At 37.9% G+C, this 25,117-nt stretch overlaps 1 protein-coding gene across 3 annotated transcripts in view; it reads left to right on the top strand.

The window, feature by feature from the left end:
* TP63 (tumor protein p63) overlaps positions 1 to 25,117 on the top strand; it is a 526,038-nt gene that overhangs the window by 175,564 nt on the left and 325,357 nt on the right. For all 3 annotated transcript variants that reach the window (XM_077991167.1, XM_077991177.1, XM_077991175.1), the window contains one exon: positions 15,950 to 16,088. In XM_077991167.1, coding sequence (XP_077847293.1) covers positions 16,066 to 16,088 — 23 coding nt within the window. In that variant the 5' untranslated portion in view covers positions 15,950 to 16,065. The remainder of the gene's footprint in view (positions 1 to 15,949; positions 16,089 to 25,117) is intronic.

Genomic DNA, 25,117 nt, shown 5'->3' with positions numbered 1-25,117 from the left:
AAGATCAAGCACACCAGAACTTAGAGATGTATGGAAGAAGGTAATAATTGAAATATTACCAAATGAGGTCAGCTTGGCTTCTTGAACTTCATTGAGAGTGATCTGAACCCTACGTGATAGAAAAAGTTAGATAACATTAACTAAGCGAGAGATCAACAGCCTGGTGCGGTGGCTCAAGCCTGTAATCCCAGCACTTTGGGAGGCCGAGACGGGCGGATCACAAGGTCAGGAGATCAAGACCATCCTGGTGAACACGGTGAAACCCCGTCTCTACTAAAAAATACAAAAAACTAGCCAGGTGAGATGGCGGGCGCCTGTAGTCCCAGCCACTCGGGAGGCTGAGGCAGGAGAATGGCGTGAACCCAGGAGGCGGAGCTTGCAGTGAGCTGAGATCCAGCCATTGCACTCCAGCCTGGGTGACAGAGCAAGACTCCATCTCAAAAAAAAAACAAAAAAAACAAAAAAAAAGAGATCAACAAAAAAATTTCTCTATTCTTTCCTTTAAGAAATTTACTATGAGGGGAAGTAAACTCAAGATGTTCAGAAACAAATTCACAAAGAGATGAAGACCATTGGCAAGTATGGTATAAGTAATTCAAGAAAGTTTTTGCAATATAAAGCCTATGCAAATGAACAGAAAATGAATACATTACCTATGTATTTCACTACTGCAATCCATCCTTGAAATTCTCTCAAGGAAGTAGCTAGGGTAATTAGAGGGCTCCTCCTCCCTGTGTCTCAGGGATCATTATCTTTCATTTCCATATGTCCAGTGTCTTCAGTGCTACTGTTTCTATATATTTTGACTGTTTTTGTTGTTGTTATTTCAGGCGTGATACACTAAACACACTAAATACATTACCCTACTCTAAGATGTGCTATGGTCTAAATGTTTGTTTCTTTTATAATTCACACTAAATACTTTACTCTTAAGATTTGCTATGGTCTAAATGTTTTTGTCCTTTATAATTCATACATTGAAACCTAATCCCCAATATGGTATTTAGAAGTGAGACCTTCAGAAGGTGATTATGTCATAGAGATGGAACCCTCATGAGTGGGATTAATTCCTTTATAAAAGAGGCCTGAGACAGCTTGTTTGCCCCTTCAACCATATGAGGATGAAACAAGAAGGTGCCATCTATGAAGAATAGGCCCTTGCTAGACATTGAATCTGCCAGTACCTTAACCTTGGACTTCACAGCTTCCAGAAATGTGAGAAATAAATTTGTGTTTTTTTATAAGCAACCCAGTATATGATATTTTGCAGCCTCAACAGACTAAGACATGATTCTAAACTTAAATATTTAATGCATACCAAATAATATCAATAATAGAAAAAGAAAGCAATGAAACAACCTAGGAATTCTAAAACCAGATATTTATATATCAGAACTTGATATGTGACAAAAATGTCTTTGCATATCAGTGAGGAAATTAGTCTCCATTCAATAGAGGTTACTAAGTTTACTGTGAGAGAAAATGTTAAGAACTGATTTTGAGTTCCTACTTTATATTATATATAAAATATTTCCTAGGTCAATTGATAACTTAAATTTTAATGACAGCACTTTAAAATATGTAGAAAACAATAAGGAAGAAACATGAAATAACACAAAAAATATAAAGTAATATATTGATATATTTTATGACACTAAAATTATTTCTGGGTTTTTGCTTCTGGTGAAAGTGGAATGACGAGGTTTGGAATTCCTGTCACACCTGAAATAACAACAAAAACAGTCAAAATACATAGAAACAGTGGTACTGAAGACACTGAACATAGGCAAATGAAAGACAATGATTCCTGAGAGACAGGAAATAGAAGAGGGAGCCATGTAATTACCCTAGCTTACTTCCTTGAAAGAATTTCAAGACTGGATTGCAGGAAAGGTGAATCCAGTCAGAGCTCAGAGGTCTCCCTGAGTTGAGCAGATGAAACTGGGAATCTGGGAAGCCAATGAAGCTCAAGTTCACAGGGCAGAATACCAGAGAGAAAGAGGGCTACATGGTGAGAACCATGGATATGTTCAAGTGGTTCCCCTCAAGCATTCATCAGAGCACTGACTAGTCCATACATATAAAGAAACTTGTTGAAGTGGGGATGAGGGGCCTAAAAGTATTTGAGAGAAAAGTAATTATTGCTTATACAGACTCTTAGTATCTGTCCTCAGCAGACAGAAAGGAAATCCTCATAATTCAGAGGGATATCAGACAACTGAGAATAGTCTTGTCTCTTTAGTGGAAAATAATTAACCTTAGACTAACTGCTGTGTTGGTCCCACCTAACAAAGCTTAATAGTAAAACCCAAGGGGATGAAATTGCATTCTAGTAGCCTAACTACTATGTATCAGAACAAAGCCAAGGTATTCAAAACTATCCAGTACCCACAAGGTAAAATCTACAGTTAAAAATTACTAGAAAATTAAAGATGCAAGAAAATACAGCCTACCATAAGGAGAAAAAATCAGTCAATCAAAACTGACCAAGAAATGGCACAGATGATAGAATTATCATGCAAAAATATTAAAATAATTATCACTCCATTCAATATGTTTTAAAAGCTAAAATGAAAACTACGCTAGATAGGACGAAGAGTAGATTATACATTTCAGGAAAAAAATTAGGGAACTTGAAGAAATTGAAATAAAAATTATTAAAGAGGAAATACAGGGTAAAGAAAAGACTAAAATGAAAAAATAGATCCCCACAATCCCAAGAAGTTCAATCAACTCGAAAAGAAATAGACCAAAGAACATCATAATCAAATTATTTAAAACTAGTGATTAATAGAAAAAATTTTAAATAGAGCAGCAGAGGAAAAAGACATATTATGGAGTAGGAAAAAAAATTATGGATAGCAACAGATTTCTTATTAGAAATAATGCAAGTTGAAAACAGTGGAGAAATGCCTCTAAAGTAATAAAAAGAGGGAAATCCCCTGCTATCTCGTAATTGTTATCCACAGAAAATATTTTTTCGAAAAAATGGAAAACAAACATGATTTCATATTTGTAAAATCTGAGAACATTCATCACCAGATACCTAAACTACAAGAAACATTGAAGGAAAACAATGTAACACATGAAACCTATATTTACAAAAATAAATGAAGAGTATCAGCAATGATAACCAAGTAGGTAAACAAAAATTATTATATCTTATTTTAATATCTTTAAAAGATAAACTATTTGAGGCAAAATTAATTTAAAAATGTATTGTGAAGCTGACAATATATAGAAATATTAATAAATTGCATGAAAACAATAGCATAGAAGAGGGATTTTCACAATGGCACAGATAGAACACTTTTGTGAGGTTTTATAAGTCAAGTAGTATAATATCACTTGAAGGTAAAAAAATAATAAGTTAAAGGATCCATTAACAGAACACAGCACATAATTGCAGCTGGTAAGCAAAAGAAAAAAAAATGAGAGAGAAAAAACACACAATACAAAAAAGGACAGAAAAAAGAACAAAGAACTGCTGTGGAAAAAACAAGTAATTTTAGTAGATTTAAGCCTAACTGTCTCAATAAGTACATTAATTTAATTAAACACTCTGATTTTAAAGCAGTGATTATAATATTGAATATTAAGAAAGATACAACTATATGCTGCCTACTCAAACTGAATTTAAGACACTAATTAAGGCATAAATGTAGGAAAAGATATACAATACTAACGCTATTCAAAGACAACCAGTATCACTATTTTAGTATCAGACTAAGTACATTTCTGACTAGCGAATATTACCTAGGACAAAGAAAGCCATTCATAATGATAAAAGTAAATCAACAGGATGTTACAGTCCTAAATGTTTATGCACCTAATATCAAACCTTCAGAAAAGATGAAGCAAAACCCAATTGTACTACAAAGAGACTAGACAAATTAACAACTAAAGTAAAATATTTCAATATCCTTCTCTCAATAATTAATACAAGGTGATATATAATTAATAGAGATACAGAATCTTTGAACAATAACACTATCAACCAACTTGATTTAAATTACCTTTCTAGAACACTCCACAAAAACAGAACACATTCTTTCCAAGCATTTGTGCAGCATTTACCAAGATAAATGTTATAGTACTTTGTTGCTATGCTAAGATAATACCTGAAACTGGGTATTTATAAACACTAGATGTTTGTTTCTCAGAGTTCTTGAGACTGAAAATCTAAGATCAAGATGCGGGCATTTGGTGTCTAGTAGGAGTTGCATCCTCCAAAAAAGGAGAAACACTGTATCTTCATAGTGTAGAAAATGGGAAGACAAGACGGGATCAACTCTTTCAAACCCCTTTATGAGGGCACCTAATTCCATTCACCAGGTGGAATCCCTTAGACCTAATCTCTTCTTAAAGGCCCCACATCTTAATGCCATCAAATTGGCCTTTGAGTTTAAACACCTAAATTTTGGAGGGGACACATTCAAGCAATAGCTATCAAACATATTCTGAGCTATAAAATAAAGATCAATAAATTTAAATAATTCAAGTCACATAAAGTGTTCTCTTTGATCATATGGAAATCAATTATAAATCAATAACAGAAGGAACTCTGGAAAACACCAAAATATATGAAAACTAAGTAACACACTTCTAAATAACTCATGGTTTAAAGAAGAAATCAAAAGGAAAATTACAAGTTATTTTGACTGAATAAAATGGAATTACAACATATCAAAATATGTAGGATGCCACTAAATGTATCTTAGGGTGCTGGTGGTCATGGTAGATTTATAGCATAAATGCCTATGAACAAAGGAAGGTATCAAATTAATGACTTCAGCCATAACTTTAAGGAACTTTAAAGAGAAGAATAAATTAAATTGAAAGGAAGAATAAAGGAGTTAATAAAGATCAGAGCAGAAAGCAATGAAACAAAAATCAGAAAAACAAAGGAGAAATTAATAAAACTAAAAGTTGGTTCTTAGAGAAGATCAGTGAAATTGATACATCTCTAGCTAGACTGACAAAAAACCCAACCAAAGAAAGAACAAACACATATTTCCAGTATCAGAAATGAGAGTGATAACACTACACATTTGGCAAATAAATATTAAAAGGACAATAATACAATGTTATGAGCAACTTATGCCAATAAATTCAACTATTTAGATGGAATGAACACATTTCTTGAAAAACACAAACTTCTAAAGCTCACTCAAGAAGAAATACATAATCTAAATATACATGTGAAATAGAATTTCTAATAAATATTTTAAGCAGTATTTTTCTAGTCATACACAACACTACAGAAGGAAAATTCACCAAGTGGGATTTACATTGCAGAAAGAAAAGTTCTGTTTATTATTCACATACCAGCTAACATAATTCATCATATTAACACACTAAAAGAGAAAAGCTAAATGATCATCTTAATAGATGCAGAGAAAACAAGCCAACACTGATTACTGATTAAAACTACTCAGCATTTTAGGACAGCTATGAAAAACTTGTAGCTAATATGACATTTAATAATGAAGAACTGAGTGGTTTCCGTCTAATATTAAGAAGAAGGCAAGGATCTCTGCTTGACCACTTCTGTTACAGGAAGTAACTGTCATTTGGGGTGTCATTTTTCTGGTCAGAAACATCTGTGGCTTCCGACACCTTTGTCGGAGCTCTTGTCCTGCATCCAGGAAGAATGCGGTAGGCAGACAAGTGAACAAGATAAAGAGAAGCTTCATTTAGTGTTAGAATAGCTCAGAGGAGACCCACAGTGGGTAACTCTTCTTTGCAGGCAGGTTGTCCCCTCAAGTGTTCAGCTCTCAGCAGAGAGGAGGCCCTGGAGTGTGTGGATCTTCAATGCTCAACATGTCCTCCCATCCTCTTGTTGTCTTGGCAGGTCTCGGCAGAGAAGAGGCCCTGGAGAGGGTAGCTTCTCTCTGCAGCTGGTTCTCCGGTTGTCACCCGCTATCAGCAGAGAGGGTAGCTCCTCTCTGCAGCTGGTTCTCTGGTTGTCTCCTGCTCTCAGCAGAGAGGGTAGCTCCTCTCTACAGCTGGCCATCCTCTCTCCATCCTCTGCCCTATTCTGGCTGAGCATGGGGCTTTTGCAGACCTCAGAGGGGAGGAAGTGCCTGCTGATGGGCCCATGGGCAGCCCGGAAAAGGCACCATAAGTCCCTATTCTGGTCTATGGGTCTGGATCCCAGCTGTCAGCCTTCATGGCTGCCTGGCCTGAAGGTTGGGCTTCCCTAGGGACCTGCTCCCTTCTGTCCAGTAGCCTGTCTGTCTCCCACAACCATCCATGGCAGAAGGCTTCTGGCACCAAGGGGCACCTGCAGGCCAGTGCCCAGCTGCCCTCAGTCCCCATTCAGCTTCTCCTCTGGCACTCCTTGGTGCCCAAAGTCCAGAGGAGGCCAAGGCATCAGAGGGCTGGCATGTCAGCACTACCCTGAGCTTGCATACATGGCCTGGGCTGTGACAATGCTAGAGCCCTGCCCCAACCCCAGTCAGAGATCAAAGAGGGAACCAGGAGCAGGGAGAGGCCAGGCAGTGGGACCAGGCACCTCTGAACCTGCAAGGGCAAGGGGGCCATTCCCAGGCCCCCAAAGAGTGCAGGAATGCCTGGGTGTGCAGCCCTGGTTTGGGTGGCTGCATCTGTGGGGGATGGGGGACCTCCTACCTGTTTGCCAGGACACCACTGGCTGCAGCCCCATATAGGAGGGCAGGGCTCCTGTCTACTCCCAGCTCCCAAGAGCAGAGGGGTGCCCAGGTTGCAGACGCAGCTTCGGCAGCTGCAGTTTGTACCTGGGACATCTGAAATTGCACCTGGGGAGTTCCCACCCTGACAACATGGAAGGGAAAGGGCTCCTGCTTTTCCCTTGGTTTCTGGTGGCCCCATGGAACATGGTACCCTGCCATGCCCCCTTGCAGCCTGGGGCACTCCAGGTCCTCCCTAGGCCTGGGTCAGCATCTGGGGCAGGGGTGACATTCCCCTGAGCTTCTCCTATGGCCCCCACCCTCAGGGGCAGACCAGAGCTCCATGGGACTGGCTGGGCCGCATCAGGGGAGCCTCAAGGGTTGCAGACTATGGAAGTTGGCAGGGGAACTGTCCACCTCCTCCCAGTGCCCTGCTTGCAGCTGCCAGCATTATGGCAGTTGCCACACCAGACTGCTTGCCATTGCCATCACTTCTATTCAACATTGCACTGAAAGTTCTGGTCAGTGCATTCAGGCAATCAATCAATCAATCAATCAATCAGATAAAATCATCCAGATGGGAAAAAAGAAGTAAAACTATCTTTATTGAGAAAATTCTATGAAATCTACCAAAAGCTACTAGAATTAATATATTTAACCATATTGCAGGATACATAATTATAGAGAAATCTGTTACTAGTAGACAAATACACTGAAAATAAGAAAATTATAGCATAAAAATTGTAAAATACTTAATATTGTTAATATATATTTGGACAATTCTGCTCAGATTGATCTATGGATTCCAATCACAAGCCTAACAGGAATTTTTGTACAAATTGAAAAATACATTCTAAAATGTATATACAAGTCTATAGGACTTAGAATATGCAAAATTACTTTGTAAAAGAACAAAGTTGGAAGACTAACACTAATTCATATCAAGAGTTATTATAATGCTATTGCAATTAAGAGCATGTGGCAATGGCAGAAAATAGGTAACTCGATGGTGAAACTTCCAGTTGCCAAGCTGGTCAATTAGAACAATGAGCCAAACTTAGGCCCGGCGTGGTGGCTCATGCCTGTAATCCAAGCACTTTAGGAGGCTGATGTGGGCGGACCACATGAAGCCAGGAGTTTAAGACTGGCCTGGACAACATGGCTAAACACTGTCTCTACTAAAAATACAAAAATTAGCCAGGTGTGGTGGCACACTCCTGTAATCCCAGTTACTCAGAAGGCTGAGGGATGAGAATCGCTGGAGCTTGAGAGGCAGAGGTTACAGTGAGCCAAGATTGCACTCCAGCCTGGGTGACAGAGACTCCATCTTTGAAAAAAAAAAGAACAATGAGCCAAACTTAAACTAGCAAAGTATTAAACTTTTATTCACTTTCCAGCACAAAGTAAAAGAGACAAGTGCTGAGTCCTGGTGTTTTATTTTTCCTCACAGAATGGTATTGACAAGAGTGAGAGGATGTACAACACAAATGAGAGAAATTTTCTCACTGCTGAAGAGTCCTGTCTTTTTGTGAACCTGTACTACTAAGATTGGATGATGAGGAGAGATTGGAGTGGGAAAGTAATGAGCAGAGTAAGAAGTAGTCCCTCAGCTCAGGCACCCATATAAAGTAGGTTTTCATGAGGTAGAGTAGGAAGTGCTTCAGCTTTGCCCTAATAAAGAAGCCTCTAAATGGAAGTGCCAGGAATAATGTCAATAGGCACATGAACATGACAGGACTAGAAGGGCCTGTCTGACTAAAATTCCATTCAGACTGGAATAAAGTGCTTGTGCACTAAGTCTGGTGAGGGGAGGACAAGTTCGCTCATCATAAGGCCTGCCAGTCAAAGCCTTGAATTGCCTATGATTGGGCCTAAGGGCTCACACACAGAATTTTGGCCTGGAGCTGAACTCCTTATAAATCAACAGAATAGAACAGATTCCAGTAATAGGCCCATATGTATACAGGCAACTGATTTTTGACAAAGGTGCAGAAGTAATATAGTTGCAAAAGAATAGTCTTTTCAAGAAAAGGTGTTGGAAGAACTGGATATCCATATGCAAAAATGAATGTAGAGCCATACCTCACACCATATATAAAAATTAACTCAAAATGGATCAGAGACCTAACCATAAAACCTAAACAACTGTATCAATCATTATATATTCTATATACTAACAAACACAAACATTGAAATCTCTTTAGGTAAAATTTAAACCTATAAAGCTAGAAGAAAGCACAAGAGGAAATCTTTATTATCTTGGGCAAGGCAAAGATTTCTTAGTTATCACACCAGAAGTACAATCCATAAAACAATAACAACAAAAATAAATTAGACTTAAGAACTTCTACTCTCTGAAAGACACAGGTAAGGAAGTGGGAAAACGGGAATCAGACTGTGAGAAGATAGTTTCAAATTGCATATCTGATACCAAACTTGTATCTAGAATATGTACAGTAGTTTCCATTTTCCATGAGTGATATATTTCAGGACCCCCAGTGGAAGCCTAAAATAGGGGATAGTACCCAACCCAATATATACTATGGTTTTTTTTTATCTGATAACCCAGACTGCTACTAAATGACTAAGTGTGTGTATTTTACACAGTGAATATGCTGGAGAAAGGGATGATTCACATTCTATGTGGGACAGAGCAGAACATGCTGCTCAGAATGGTGCATAATTGAAAACCTATAAATTGTTTATTTCTGGAATTTTCCACTTAATATTTCAGACCACAATTGACTGCAGGTAACTGAAACCATGGAAAGGGGACTACTGTATTCCTAAAAGTAAAAACTATATAAACAAAGACAAAAATGGGGGAAATACTTGAACATATAACTCAGAGTTGTATGAATGGCAAATAAGCACAGAAAAGGAAACTTACCCTTGTTAGACATAAGAAAAATGTAGATCCAGATGAAAATCCAGCACTGCTACATACCTATCACAACAGCTAAAATTAAAGTGATTGACCATGCTAATGTTGACAGGGATGTGGAACAACTGAAACTTTCATACATTTTTGATGGGAGTGTAAAATGGTCAAACTTTTTTGGAAAATAGTTTTCAGTTTCTTAAAATTTAAATATTTAAATGTAGACCTATAGCCTAACTCGGACATTCCACTGGTAGATATTTATTTACCTAAGCAAAGTGTAAGTGTACCTTCATTAAGCATTTGTCATCAAACTTCATCTCACCTTTATTTGTAATATGAAAGTTGGAATCACCCCAAATGTTCATCAATAGGTAAATGGGTAAACAATAATTGTGTTATGTCTATACTATTTGAAATACTCTTCCAAAAAATAAAGCTATTGATATATGTATCTGGCAAAATAAATGAATTTCAAAATAATTACGCTGAGTAAAATACAGACACAAAAGAGTACATAATGTGTAATCTTATTTATACAAAATTCTAGAAAATGCAAACTCATCTATCTTGTCAGAAAATTGATCAGCGTTTGTCTAAGGATGGGGGCTGGCAAACATGGAAGGGACTGGAGGGTGGAATTCCAAAGGTTGAAGAAACTTTGGGGATTGATGGAAATGGTCATTACGTTGACTGTGGTGATAGTTAATGGATGTACACATATCTCAAAACTCAATAAATTGTACACTTTAAACATGTGCAGTTTATTGTATATAAATGATACCTCAATAAAGTTATTTAAAGTTATAAATTTCTGTTCATGGAAGTATGTACTTCCCTTTTAAAGTCAAATTCTCGGGCATGGGTCCTAAGCTTTATTTGCTGTTGGATAGCAGGGAAAGCAAGCTCATTACAGGCTATGGTGGGTATTTCCTGGGAATGATGATGCGATCCAGCAATCTGAGCTCCCTTCCTCATGGGATCTTGCTCCACAGTCCTACTCTCTTTTTCAGCAGATCACCTCTTGATGTCTGTAAATTAGCAACTTTAGGGAATTATTGCAGACACTCTATTGCTGAACTCCAAGCTCGACCACAGAATCTTCCCTCAGTTCTCTTCAGTAACAATATAACTTTTCTGAAAGCTTCAGGACTAAAAAAGTTGCAGAAAAAAATTGTTTTACATTAATTGTGAAACAAAAATCTTGAAATTGAACATGCAGTTTCCATATGTCGGATGCTGCCACTGACTTCTATGCCCTATAAAAGCCCATAATTAGATATTCAGCAATCTTTCAAGCTAGTGGTCAAGCATAGCTATTATTAAAAATTAAAGTACATATATTTAGAGCTAAATGATATTAAAAGTAGAGACAATGGATACTCTAAACTCATCACATCTTACATCCACTATGATCTGTGCTCTTGAGGTTTGCATCTCTTACAAACTCACATTCCATGACAGCAGGTTAGCATCTTGAAATCAGCCATGGTGGGAATATTTACAACACAAAAATGAGCAAATAGTACAAATAAAGGCTTAATTTATTGTTTTGTTGACAAGGAAGTGATGGAGAAAGTGTTTATAATGCAGATTAAAACTGCATTGTGTCTTTGTTCGTTATATTGTGAATAGCACCAAAAACTGAGAAAATATTATTTCGGTATTTGAAAACTATTCTTTGATTCAATGCCTAAGCGGCTTGGGTCATTGACAAACCAGAGTTCTGAGGAATATTTTTGTTGTTTCACTTTTGTCTTACTCACTAAACAATACTGATCAATATTCATACTGGAGTTATATTCACCCATCAATTGCAACCATGGGTTGGCTATACAAGAGTTTAACAAAAACTCATAATGGAATTCTATTGTACATTCTATTATTATCTATGATTTTGTGCTATGTAAATATTATATCATTAAAATTTATAATAAGCTATGTACATAAAAATATGCACCTTTTTTTCACAAAAGAGCCAGCAGCTAAACATTCAGAAGTACATTATTAGGCTGCTTTCACAGTTTATAAGCCCAGATGCTATGCAGAGATTTTCTTCTTGAGCATCTTTGTCTTGGCAACTTCCTGTCACTTGGCAACTTCCTGTCACTTGGTTGCACTTACCAGTTTACTTCCCTGTAATAGGACTTACTTGGCCATGAACTGTAAATAATGAAGAAGAATATTTTATTCGCATTTTCATAGCTAGTCAGTATCTGGGGGAATCTCTTCAAAATAAGGCAATACCTACCTTTTAAAATGGTAGTTTTTCTAGCTTTAGTTTTTCAGTTTCAGCAGGAACTCTGTTACGTAAGTTAAAATACCAAAGGCAGAAACTATGTGAATAAAATTGATGAATTTGCCACATTAAAAAGCAGTGCTTCTATAGTAAAAAAAAAAAATTATTAACAATGTTTAAAAACTAGAGATTAATAGGAAAACATATTCAATAACTATTTCACAGGATTGTTGGCTTTAAAGTATATTTTTTACACATCTATGAGAAAATGATAATACCATGAAGAATAAACAGGCCAAAGTCATGAACAGAAATTTCACAAGAAAATTCAAATGGCAAAAAAAAATACAATAATAACCTCACCAGTAATCAAACAATGAAAATTCAAATAAGATATATTCCCTTTTAAATTTAAAGATTTTTAAATGGTTGTCTGGGAGAACGTATTGTGGGGAAATAAAGGGACTTTCAAATAATTTGATAGGAGTAAATGGGCACACAGTTTCTGGAGGGCTTTTTGGCAGGACCCTTCTTGTCTCTTGACCTCACAATTCTACTTTAATAATTCATTTTAAGGTAATATTGAAATACATGTGGAAAGATGTAGCTAAGAAAATTATTTACCACAACTTTGTTTATAATACATTTAAAAAAATAACTTATACGTCTAATAAGAATGAATCAGTTATTTACATAGATACAGAGTCCTAAGCAACCATAACGATTATTTAATGAAATATTATTAACTGTCATAGATAACTTTAATGATATATAATTGTGGAATGAAAATGGCAGATTTAAAACTATGTATAACATTATCTCACATTTGATATAAATATGATTTTATATATACAGTTTTGTGTATATATGTTACATACGTACATACATACATAACGCATAAGATCTTAAAGGATATACACCAAAATGTTCATTAAAATTGTTACTTGAGCTTTTCTTTCAGGTGGTTTTATTTTCTTCTTTGATTCTTTTCTTATTTGTATTTAATTGTTCTACATTGAGCATACATTACTCGTACAATAGAATTAAAAAACCCATCCCTGTGCTATCTCAGCACTTTATGAGTTTCATAATCAGGTGATTCAAGGACTTGTTAGTACTCAGATTCTTGGGAATTGCAGCTGTCCTGCCTAGAGATGCAACTGGATGTAGCTCAGCAGGATGAGTGCAACCTACAAGGGCACTCCTGGAAGGAGGCGAATTCCTTGTGTTTGCATTTTTTTCTGGCTACACAGACGCTGTGCTGACTTAACAGCCCACAGGTGGCTGTTCTCTTCTGCCTTGGTGTGGAAATGGAACGAGAGACTGACTCATTTTACTGAATCATTTTACTAGTGATGTGACTCTGGGTTTGGTTACCCACAGGCATTTCTCCTACAATTGGTTAGCCTGGGGGAAGTTTTATTTTAACATGTTCACAGAGGCTTTTCCTGTCCAAGTGAAAGGTTATGAATGACAGCGAGGGAGACCACACCCTCTCACGTATATCCATTTACAAGGATTGGGACAGCCTGACCTTCTGGGATTATATCCTTTTTTGGCATCTGTGGGTAAAAGGCCTTAGGCTTCTAACTTCAAAGTTGGAATTTTGACTACCGGGCAATGCATCATATTTCAAGCATCTCTGTAGCCTACTACCCTTTACAACTATCCTGAAGAGGCCTCTATCCATCTGCCACAAAACAACCTAACACCGAAGTTACTTCTGGAGACAAGAGCCTGGAGGCTGCTGCCCAAGACGATGGGAAGGCTTCTTCTGCACCTAAATGTGAAGTGACACTTGATAGGATCTGTGTTCTGTATCCCCATCATTTCTTCAGTTGAATCTATTGACAAAGGCATCATTAAAAGCAATCAACTTACATTTCATTTTGATGACCTTGTAAATAAAAAATAAAATCCTAAGCCCCCACCATCTGAGCAGGCCCCCTCTTGGCCAAGGGATTCCAGAAAAACCTAAAAATTGAGTTTCCAACCATGACCCGTGATGGGACGGGAGGTCAAACATAGCCTGTTATACCCCTTCCTTTTTGTAGTTTAGGCATAACTGACCAGCATTAATGTTAAAATACAAATCATAAGACTGACAGAACAGACTCTTTATGACAATAGAATATCAAGTTATAAACAGAACCTAAGGCCATGCCAGGCAAGAGTTAAGTCACACCCCTGCACTAAAGAATAAACTATGTTCTAACCATGCCAAAAGGTTTTTCTTTAGCATCTAAACAAGCACTGGTCTTGAAAAAGCAATATTAAGACAATTTACAGCTCACCACCATACACTCGCTGACCTCACTGTTTTTCCTGCTGTAACTATAGCTTTGATTTGACAAGTGACTGATTTCAGTAACTTCCTTCTGATAAGAAGACCACTGACCATGGACTGGCTCTGGTTGGTTTACAGAGGCTGTGCACTGACTGGAATGCCTTTGTGTCCTCAAAAGACCTTTCGATGGATAGGGACTAATTATAATACATTTAAATATTGTCTCTACTCCAAGGTGAACTTTTTCTTTCTCTTCCTTTCCTTCCTTTCCTTTCCATCCTTTCCTTTTCTTTCTTTTCTTTCCTTTCTTTTCCTTCCTTCCTTCGTTTCTTTTCTTTCCTTCTTTCCCTCCCTTCCTTCCTTCCCTCCTTCCTTCCTTCCTTCCTTCCTTCCTTCCTTCCTTCCTTCCTTCCTTCCTTCCTTCCTTCCTTCCTTCCTTCCTTTCTTTCTTTCTCTCTCTCTCTCTCTCTCTCTCTCCCCCCCCTTCCTTCCTTCCATCTTTTTCTTTCTTTGTTCTACATATGAACATGGGTCATATGTAACATGCATGTTTGTTCAATACACATGCATCTGGACCACCTTCATGAATATTCACCTCCTCTTGTAACCTGTTGAATATGTATGTTTAGCCAATACACTCAGCATAAAGCTCTTACCCAATCTCGTTTGAAGGGCCTGTGCTTCTCAGCCTGCAGGATGACCACTTTGAAGGAACCTTTTTATAAAAACATAAAGTTTCCTATTCTAAATTTATAATTATGTAATTTTTTAAAAAGTTAACAACATATACTGGACTTCAAAAATGTGCCGAGAGCTGTGCTAGATGCTGAGACTAGAAAAATAAGTCAGACAAAGCCCTGAACTTTAGTGATATACAGTCCACAAGAGACTTTGCATGAAAAAATATGGTGCATCCATAAAGTTTGGAAACATAAGCATATATACCTAATAATATATGCATGTCAAGAACATCCCCAATATATAAAACTGATAATGTAATATCATTCATGTCCCCAGAATTTATAGATACCCTGTTGAACATAAAATAATAGGTAGTATGGTGACTATAGTCAGATCTTAGATTCCAGGGAATAATTAATTAATAATTTCTTCCAGGCAAAGATGGTTTTAGAGAGGAACAGCTCCTCATCCTGTTTAAGGATAGAGCTCACAAGAACTTCCCAAGAAGCGAAGATGCAGAGTGTTGTTTTTTGGGGTTGGCTGGGGTGCTGAAAACAAAACAGAGAGATAGTGACAAAAGTTTTCTTCCTTCATGACCATTCTTTCAGCAGCCAGATGTTTGACAATCATCATATTGATACTGGTAGAAAAACATAACACATATTCAGAGAGTGGGCGGGGCAGTTAACAGGGGTGGTAGCTTGTCATTTTGTCATATCAGAGATGTGGCTGCTTGATAATCTGTAGCGACTTCCTACAATTTTCCATTGCTATAAAATTAATCATAAACTTCTTAGCGTATGGAGTCTCACACAGTCCCTTAACAAATCCCCTGCAGGTCTGGGCTAGGTGGGAGGCTTTCTGTAGCCAATATTCTTGACCCTGAGATTTGGAGGCTTGGTGCAGTCAAAGTTAATGAGGATCAAAGCCCGTGTACAGAGTCCAGGGGTAGAAACCGGGAGAGGAGCCTCACTCACCTGGCATCACCTAGAAGCTTGTTAGAAATGCAGGCTCTCTGCCCCACCCTGTGCCTAATGAATCCAAATCTGCATTGTAACAAGATCCCCAAATGATTTATGTAATACTGGTCTGCAGACCAGGCTTTGAGGAGCAAAGATTTAAACTGCTATTTCTCCAATTAGGATGTATATTAAAATTAACTGGGGAGTTTTAGGAAACAGCGATCTCTGATCCCTGCTACATTTTTGCAGATATTCATGTCTAAAAATCAAAGGACAGAAGATAGGAGACGTGACCAGGAAAAGCTGTTACCAAGAAATGTGTTCTCAGTGTCAGAACTCAATGGGCATGTAGATTGGATGGACCAATGATGGGCCAACAGGCAGACTGGTAAGTGAACAGATGAATAAGAAGAGGTTAGAGAACTTTGAAATGAAGATTTTTAATTTTGTAAGTAACTTTGGGTTGTGCTCTCTCTTGATAAGCTTGGGCCAGTGTTTCCCACAGCTTATCTGTATAATTACTGTAAAGAAATACACATTTTAAAATGTAGATTCTGGGCCACACCTTCAGATACTGAATCAGCATTTTCAGAGAGGAGACCAAGTCATCTGCATTTTCTATACATGCTTCAGGAGAACATTCTATATACTAAAGTATAATAAGGACTTATTTAGATAGCGTCCTGGCTAACTGTTAGAGGAACAATCTAAATTGAAGTGTTTCTTCATGAGAGGCATTTTGGTAAATATTTGGGCAAGACAATTTCATTGTACAATATTGACCCACACTTTGGAAAATGTTTAGAATCCCTGCCTCCAACTACTAAATTCTACAGCATGTCCTGGTCATTGTGACCACCAAAATGCTCTCTGTTAGATTTCTAAATGGTGCCTGCAAGCTACAAAACACTAGCTCAAACTCCCAAGTGCCCTGACAGAATCATGTGAAAGACTGTAAGGGTACAGAGAGTTGCCTATGTATGACAGCTGACTGTATCAGAGATTGAGTTCAGACAAGTGATATCATACTTCTTGAAGCTATGACTATGTATACGTGAGGAGGTGTGAGGTAGAGTGCAAAGGATCCTCAACCTGAAATCAGTCTGCTTTGAGGCCACTCACTACCTGTGCAAATGAGATAACGTTAAGTTGCCATTTCTTTGGTCTGGGCCTATTTCCTTGTTTGTAAAATGGAAGCAAAAATACCTGGTTCAGTTACCTTACAGGACTGTTGGGAGATGATGAATACACTATGTTTTAGAAGGTCTTCTGTAGCCCTGACAGTGCAGCCAGCAAGCTTTCCCAGTGGTTGAAATATGGGTAACAAGTTGCCCAAATAAAAATAAACTGCAGCTGCAACTTTAAATGTTTTTGACTCTAGTGCCTACATCCTAAAGCCCCTTAGAATTCCCCCACACATATTCAAGAGCAGATGGTCAATGGGAAATTCCCGTAAGTTCCTCCATATAGCATTTTAATGCTTGACTTAGAGTTAAATTCTGTTCTCTCACTTTCTTTTTTGCTATCTTTTCCTGTGTCTTTTTCTTGCTTTTATGTATTAAAATATATATTGAGAAATCATAATGTGTGCCTTTGTGCCAGATATCATCTATTTCCTCTTCCATACTCACATACCACTGGCTCTTTGCCCCAGGAGCATTACTCCATGGACTGTGTCAACATGCCTTCTACTTTCCAGTTGGGTTCAGTTAGTGGTCAGCCCCAGTGAGAGGTCAGACGTTGGGAGGAAACAGAGGTGAGGCTCTTGATCTCTCTGGTCCCCAACTCCTGTGAAATTTCAGGCTGGCTGTGCCCCTTCACAGAGGGCAACCTGCTGTTTTTCAGCAGCGCTTTCTGTGGGTGTCTCTTTTTGTAGATTTCTTTCTTTCATTTCTTGCTTCACTGGACCTTGCGGTGGGGCACTGTCACTGTCAGACCCAGTTTAAATACTATCTCTTTTTCTTCCCCTACAGTTCACTTACACACTTATGTTTATTCTTTTTGAAAATAAACCCACCTATTCTGAGTGGGACATCTGTGTCCTGTTGGGATTGTTACTGATTTAGTGGCATAGATCAAAAAAACACTGAATGTTAAGGATGAGGGCAAAGGTCATCATGTTTCCACCAATAATTTGCCATGGGACATTCCCTAGTAAGGCTTTGATCTTCTCCACTTACTATAGAATGAAGCTTTTAGGTTGTGTGATCTTGAAGATTACCTTCCTTAGCCACCAACTAAAGGGTTTGCAATAAGATAAAGTAAGAAAAATTACTGCACAGGCATGCGGTTTGGCTATGATTATCATTAGCAGAATCTGCATTCATGTATTCTCTGTACTGTCATTCCGTCAACTGGGACTTGTGGAATCTGGGCAGGTGAAAAAGAAGCTTTCTGATGTTTGAATTATTTTGACACTTATCAATGTGTGTGATTCCTGGTGGGTGGGGATTTTGATCATTGTTTGCTTATTTGAAAATGGCATGCTCGTTAAATTTAGAAATGTGTGATTCTTGGCCTATGTTGTCCAAATTGGAATGGTTTCAAAAACGAAACGGCTTTCTGTTCTTTTAGACAACATTCATCATCGTCCATCAATCAATCAACTAGCTATCTTGGAATACTTACTGTCAATCACATTGATGCCAGCTTCTCAGTTACCATTGTTTTGACTCTGGGGAGGCAAAGAAAAGCACGCTGAGTAAAGGAAATGACAGGGAGTGCTTGTCCATGGCAGCCATTTATTTGGAGCCAGCAGTGATGTTGTTGGCGTCCTCTAAAGCAGAGCTGCTATTTTGTCACGTTACAATTCCTAAGTAAATCTCCTTTGAAGAGACCTAAATTAGAAAACTTGTAGTTTACTGTTTCTGGCTATACAGAATCTATTGAGCTGACGGGGTGACCTGTCAAGACTCATTCCACATGAAAAAAACACTTTCATTTCAGTCAAACCTAGTGTTATATTGCTCAGTTTTCCTTTTCTATCAAAGTATTTGTATTGCTTTCTAAATAAAAAATTAAACCATAAGGGTTAAAATATTAGTATTATTTGGACTGTTGCGTACTATGCAAATAATACTCTTTCTGGCATCTATTTTGTCCTCACTGTTTACTCTCTGGCATCTATTTTGTCCTCACTATTATCTTGTGAACTTTGGCTGTGGTGGCATTTGGTAAATAGTGGCACCAACACACAAAGTCAAATTTCCCAAGACAAAACCACGGCTGTATTCCACTATGCTGTGGAAATGTTTCTGTCCTCCGAGGAGTGTCACATGCACACAGTACAGGCTTTTACTGCTTTTCCTAGCATCGCAGAACAGGAGGAGCACACAAAGCTGCCTGGGTGAGACAGAAGTCAGAAATAAAGACAGTCACCTGAAATGGTGTGAGAATCACTCCTCAATTCCATAGCAAGTAAAGCTCCTCATGGCAAGATGGTGACTTTAAATGTAATTCACACTTTCATTCAGTTCATTCATCTGATCTGTATATACCCTTCACATGGGGCTCTCCCACATCTTTTCCACAAATGCCTGTATATTCTAATCACACAGTGCCAGCTACAGTCAGCTTCTTCTTTCTACTGAAGCATCACCCACTGTCTAGGCCCTTATCAACCCTCTCCTTGACTTTGCATCAAAGGAGGTCCCACATGGCATCCATGTCAATCCGCACATTTTTGTTAGATCAGCCTTCCTGTGGCCAGAATAGATGCTCACCAAAGGTTTGCTTGAGTGACCTGTGCTGGAGAAGTTGATGATAGAATATAATAAAAACAGCAAATAAATATTTCAGAAATACCATAAGTTGACCCAGAAATAAATATTTTTGCAGAAGATCTAAGAAAACATTCTAAAGTAATTTCACATGTGACAGATTATGTTAATGCAATGCTCCCACTTCATACTCAATATTTAAGTTAAGATGTTTGGTTTTGGGGGAACAGGGCTATTACTTTGAAGCTTTATAGCGTCAAAACTAACTGTGGGTGAGACAGCTTTGCCATCATCAGTTCTTGCAAACTGTGCTTAACGTGTCTCTCATCCCTTTTCACATTACTGCTTTCAGGAATGGGAGGAATGTTTACAAAGTCAATCTTTTGGGATCATCTCCCAAAGGATGGGGTGAAAAGCTCTTCCCCAAAGGATAATGAGGAAACAGCAAGGTTCTGGACTCTTCTCTGTTTCTGGTAGTTACTTTCTAGCCTTTGTTTATTTCACCAGTTCTGTCTCCAGCTTAACTGTTGTTCTTCATTAGCTAACATTCAAGGCCCTCACCTTGAAAATCCAAACAGCTCCTATTCCTGAGTAGGAAGGTGAGCCTGTGTTATTCAATCTGGTCATTTCCTAAGTGAGCCCCAGGTCTGGTATAATTCAGTGGAAAACTGGAACTAGAGTGAGGGGAATTTGAAACTAGGCTTTATTGCTACCTGTGTGGCACTAGGCAATATATTCTTGGAAAATAATTCCCCACTTTGAAATAAGGACAATAATGTTTTCTTTGCCTACCTTTCTATAGGTTTTTGTAAGGATAAAATGAGGTAATGTATAGTAAGGTGACATAAATTGAAAAATGATATATAAATGTTAGTTGTGACTATTGTTATGAATAAAGAAGAAGAAGTAGGTGTTTATTTCAAAATCGTGTAGAATCCCATGTCAGTGAGATGTAGAAAGCGGAAACCAACAAACGCCTTAGTCTCTAAGTAATCTTCAAACTGGAGTCTTGATCATCCCTAGAGGTACACAAAGCAGCATAAGGGACACAAAGGAATGATACAAAATTTTAAGAAAATAATTTCTAGGTTTTCAATATATACATATCTTCTTTTTCTGTAAGAAAAATCCAGGATTTGAGGACCTCACACAGTTCTTACAATCTCTTTCACTGTGACAGCACTCTCACTAACAACTGAGGGGAATCTGTCTCTTATCTTCCTTGGTCTCAGGACCTAAGGTATAAAATTTCTCAGGGATCCCAATGGAGTAATCATTAAAAATATTGATATCAGTGGCTAGGTGCAGTGGCTCACACCTCTAATCCCAGCACTTTGGGAGGCTGAGGCGGGCGGATCACGAGGTCAGGAGATTGAGACCATCCTGGCTAACACGGTGAAACCCCATCTCTACTAAATATACAAAAATATGTATATATTGATATCAGAAAGTTTACTTTAATCCGTTGCTTTAATTATTTTTAATAATAATCATTATAGTAGCCTAATCCCGAAGTAACATTTTAGCACTTGTGTCTTATGGTCACAGGTCATTAAAAATAAGTTTAAATTTGTATGTGTGCTTTATTACAGACAAGTAGAAATAAGTAATCATATTAAAATTTTTATAGATAAAAGTATACTACAAGAGAATAAAATAATACAAGGGCAATGGGGTGAATGTATGATTGAAAGGAGAAAATAGAATGATATATTTCCAAATGGTATTAAGAACGAGTTTACTCATGTATTTTTTGAAAGATGAGATTACGGATTAAATCATTGTGGTATTTATATTCTATTAGAATCATTTAAAAGTTTTATTTAAAAACTAATAGTCTTTATTTAAAATGTCAACATTTATAATACTTTGAAAATTGTTAACTTTGCAGCTATTTCAACTTATGTTGAAAAATTTAAAATATCAACTTAAAAATGTAAAGAAAGGTACATACATTTTCAAAATTATATTGAGACATGCTAACAAATTCTTTGAAGGTCAGTGCTTTAGAGCTGTGGTTTTCAAAAGTTTGGTCCCCAGAATAGCAACATCAACCTGAAATGTGTTTGAAATACAAATTTTGGATTCCTGTCCCAGATTCTGAATCTGAAACCCTGGAGATGGGACCTAGCATCCTGCATTTTAGCAAGCCTGAAAAATGATTCTGGAGCATGCTAAATTTTGAGAAATATTTTTAAAGTCTTACAGAACTCACTCTTAGGATATTTGTCATTCTCTCCCTTCGTCTTTCTCAATTCCTGTTTCCCATAGAAAATGACAAAGTTAATAAGCAATGCAGAGTTTAGAAATCTGTATGATTTATAAAGTACCTGACTAGTAAGGACTGGTCATAGTTGTAGGCTGAGGTGATAAAGGGTCTAGACTCTAGTCTAAAGACCTAATGATTCATCACTCTTTTGATTCTTGTTTTATGTTGAAGCTGGTTTAAAAGACCTAGTGTTTACACCTTTGGTTACTTGGATAAGTTGACTGTCTGGAATTATTTTCTACTTGTCCCTGTGAATCATGACAATGCATTATCTGATTCCTCTAGCATGTGATCAGAGCCTAAAAAGACGCCTAGGCACACACTAATGTAAATAGCTGTTGGGATAAATGAGAGGTTACAATGAAGGGTGAGCAAGCTGGTTGGGGCCTGCCTGTTAAAGGGTACAGGGACATTTGAGGACAGTTTACTAAGCTTCTGATGAGGGAATAAGTTAATAAGTTTCTGAACAAGATTACTAGTTATCTGATGGATTGGAGTTCTCACTGCTGTATCATAACTCTTCCACAGTCGAATTATTCAGCAATATGACCAAACCTTAATTGGAAGAAGGAGGAGATATTTATATAATTAAGAGTATTGAAGGGATCAGACAAGAGCAAATTCCATCAGAAGGTATACTTACAGTGTCTAGTATTCATAAGAAGTGGATTAACAATAACTTTTGTACTATCTTCCCTACAATGTTCTAAACACTATACTTTTTATAGTAACTCTGTGAGATGAACATTATTATTCTAGTAGTCAGTTCTTATTATTCTTCTGCTTAAAAACTGACATATAGCTTCCATTCTAACTCAGAGTGAAAGAATAAATCTTTACAGTGGCTTCTAAGGCCTGATGCAGTCCCATTTCCTCTTTGCTTTCCTGTTGTTTTGGACTTCTGGACTTTCTGCACATTCTTTTGCTTCACTGGGCTCTGGTCACACTGGCATTCTTGCTGTTCTGTCAACGCTCCAGGCCAACTTCAGCCGCAAGGCCCTTACCTTTACTCTTCTCTTTGCCTGGAGCACTCTTTCCCAGGATATCCACATGGCTTCTTCCATCACCTGCTTCACTCTTGACTCAAATGTCATGTTTTCACTGACACCCATAGGGATCATTTTATTTAAAAATGTTCCTTCTTCCATATCAGAGCAATTTCCATCTTCCTCCCCTACTTTATTTTCCATAGTACTTGCTTGCTACCCTCTAACATAATATATATATATATATATATTTGAAATGGAGTCTCACTCTGTCACCCAGGCTGGAGTGCAATGGTGAGATCTCAGTTTACTGCAATCTCCGCTTTTCGGGTTCAAATGATTCTCCTGCCTCAGCCTCCTGAGTAGCTGGGACTACAGGCACCCACCACCAGGCCCAGCTAATTTTTGTATTTTTAGTAGAGACGGGGTTTCACCACATTGACCAGGCTGGTCTTGATCTCCTGACTTTGTGATCTGCCCGCCTCAGCCTCCCAAAGTGCTGGGAATACAGGCGTGAGTCACGGCACCTGGTCAGCATAAAATTTACTTATACATTTTGTGTACTGGAATAGTTATTTGTCTATTGGCTTGCTGCTCCTTCTCTGCCTCCCATGTTCCTCTAAATGACAGAAGGCTAGAAGCTTGTAAGCCACATTTCCCAGACATCTTTACTACTTATCTTCTGGATAGATTGTGTCATTGAGAGGATCTGTGAAGAGACTGAAAGACAGGAGGAAAAAGAGAAGTCATTTTATTTTGTTTCTATCCCTATCTTGGATCACACCAATAGCTTTGGCAGTCACTGGGGGCTCCAGGGTACCAGCCTAGTCTGTGAGATTCCAACAGAAGGAGCAGCAGGGACTCCTGAAGTCTTGATGGCATAGCACTCTTGGAAATTAGCTTGGGGCAACAGTGGTAATAGACTTTGGACTCTGGGGCACCTACAGTGCCAGTAGGAGTAGAGGCTTCTAGTTTCCTATAAAGCAGCAGAAGCAGCAGCATGTGCTGCTGCAGTCTCACAGACATGGCTAAGATGGATGGTACCTTTATTCTGGTGACAAAATTTTCCTCTTTTGCCCTTCTAGTTCTTGGGATGGCAGTTCCTACTTCTCGATAATTTCTTGTTTCTCTTTTCACCTTTCAGCTATTTCAACATTTTAAATAATTGAATCCTTACAATAAATATTATCTGTTGGAAATGTCTAAGTGACTCCTATTTTCCTAAGTGGATCTTTGTTGATATGGTACGTTAGAGACTGCTGCCCGGGCGTGAATCTGAAAATGCTTGTTGCCATTACCATTGTCACTGTCTGAGGCACGTCCAAAAACAGAGCAAAAAACTTTTTCCTGTCTTCTGCTTTTCAATCTTCCACAAATGCCCTTCTTTTGTAGAACTTACAGAGATGCCAGCTGACCAGTGAGTTAGAGAAATGTAGGCTTCTAGTCCCCTACATTAATGAGATGAGGGAGAGGGATGGAGCAGTGACAATAAATAGCACATTTATGACTTCCTTGACAAAAAAATAAATTCTACAAATGAAGTGATTTTGATAGTTTTGTTCACTGTTGGGTTCTTCGCACGAAAACTGAGTCTAGCCATTAGCACTCACTCAGTCAGTACTAAATATCACCATTTGTATATGAGGAAATTAATTTACTGAAAGATTAAAGAAGTTCCCGAGTAACAAGCCAAAAATGACGGAATTAAACTCAGGTCTCATTGACATCAACGTGTATAAATTTTCATTTGCACAGGAGAACTAACATTCCAAAATTCTACTGTTGGTAAGGCCTGGAGGTATAAGAGTAAGCAGGAAAGAGTCCATGGATGAGAGTCAGGAAACCTAAGTTCTGGGTTGAGCTCTGGCTTTCTTGACCATGCGATCTTACTTCACCTTTTTGGGTCTTGATAATTGAATCAACAAATATTTACTTAATGCCTTCTTTGTGTCATCCTATCTAGATCTGATAACATTTAGCAAAAGTTATATTTTCCAATGATTCATCAAGCTCTGATGATGCAAAAATGTCTCAAATATTTCCATGACTGTCCATCTCCTCTGCCATGACGCTAGTCTAACCTAAGTTCTCACTTTGTATTTTGCCTGTTTCTAATAGACTCCACAAATTAGCCAAAGTAGGAGATCATATTTAGTGAGAATCAGAGTACTCTCATACATTCCAGTCCTTAATATGATCTTCAGGTCTTACATGATCTGTTCCCAGTCTAACTCACTAAACCCATTTTATGCTACTTTTCTCCTCACCCTGGCACACTGTACTTGGTTACTAGAAAGTAATTCATTCTTTTTTTGTCTCACAACTTTCCCATATGCTATTATACCTTCTTCCTCAGGTACTCTTACTTCTATCCTTTGTCTAGGACACCTCTATTGATCATTTAGACTGTAACTTAAAATGAAAGGTGCTCCCTACCTGCCAG

Source organism: Macaca mulatta, chromosome 2 (assembly GCF_049350105.2).
Source record: "Macaca mulatta isolate MMU2019108-1 chromosome 2, T2T-MMU8v2.0, whole genome shotgun sequence".
In the NCBI taxonomy this organism is placed as follows: Eukaryota; Metazoa; Chordata; class Mammalia; order Primates; family Cercopithecidae; genus Macaca; species Macaca mulatta.
This window is presented reverse-complemented; position numbering and strand designations above follow the sequence as displayed.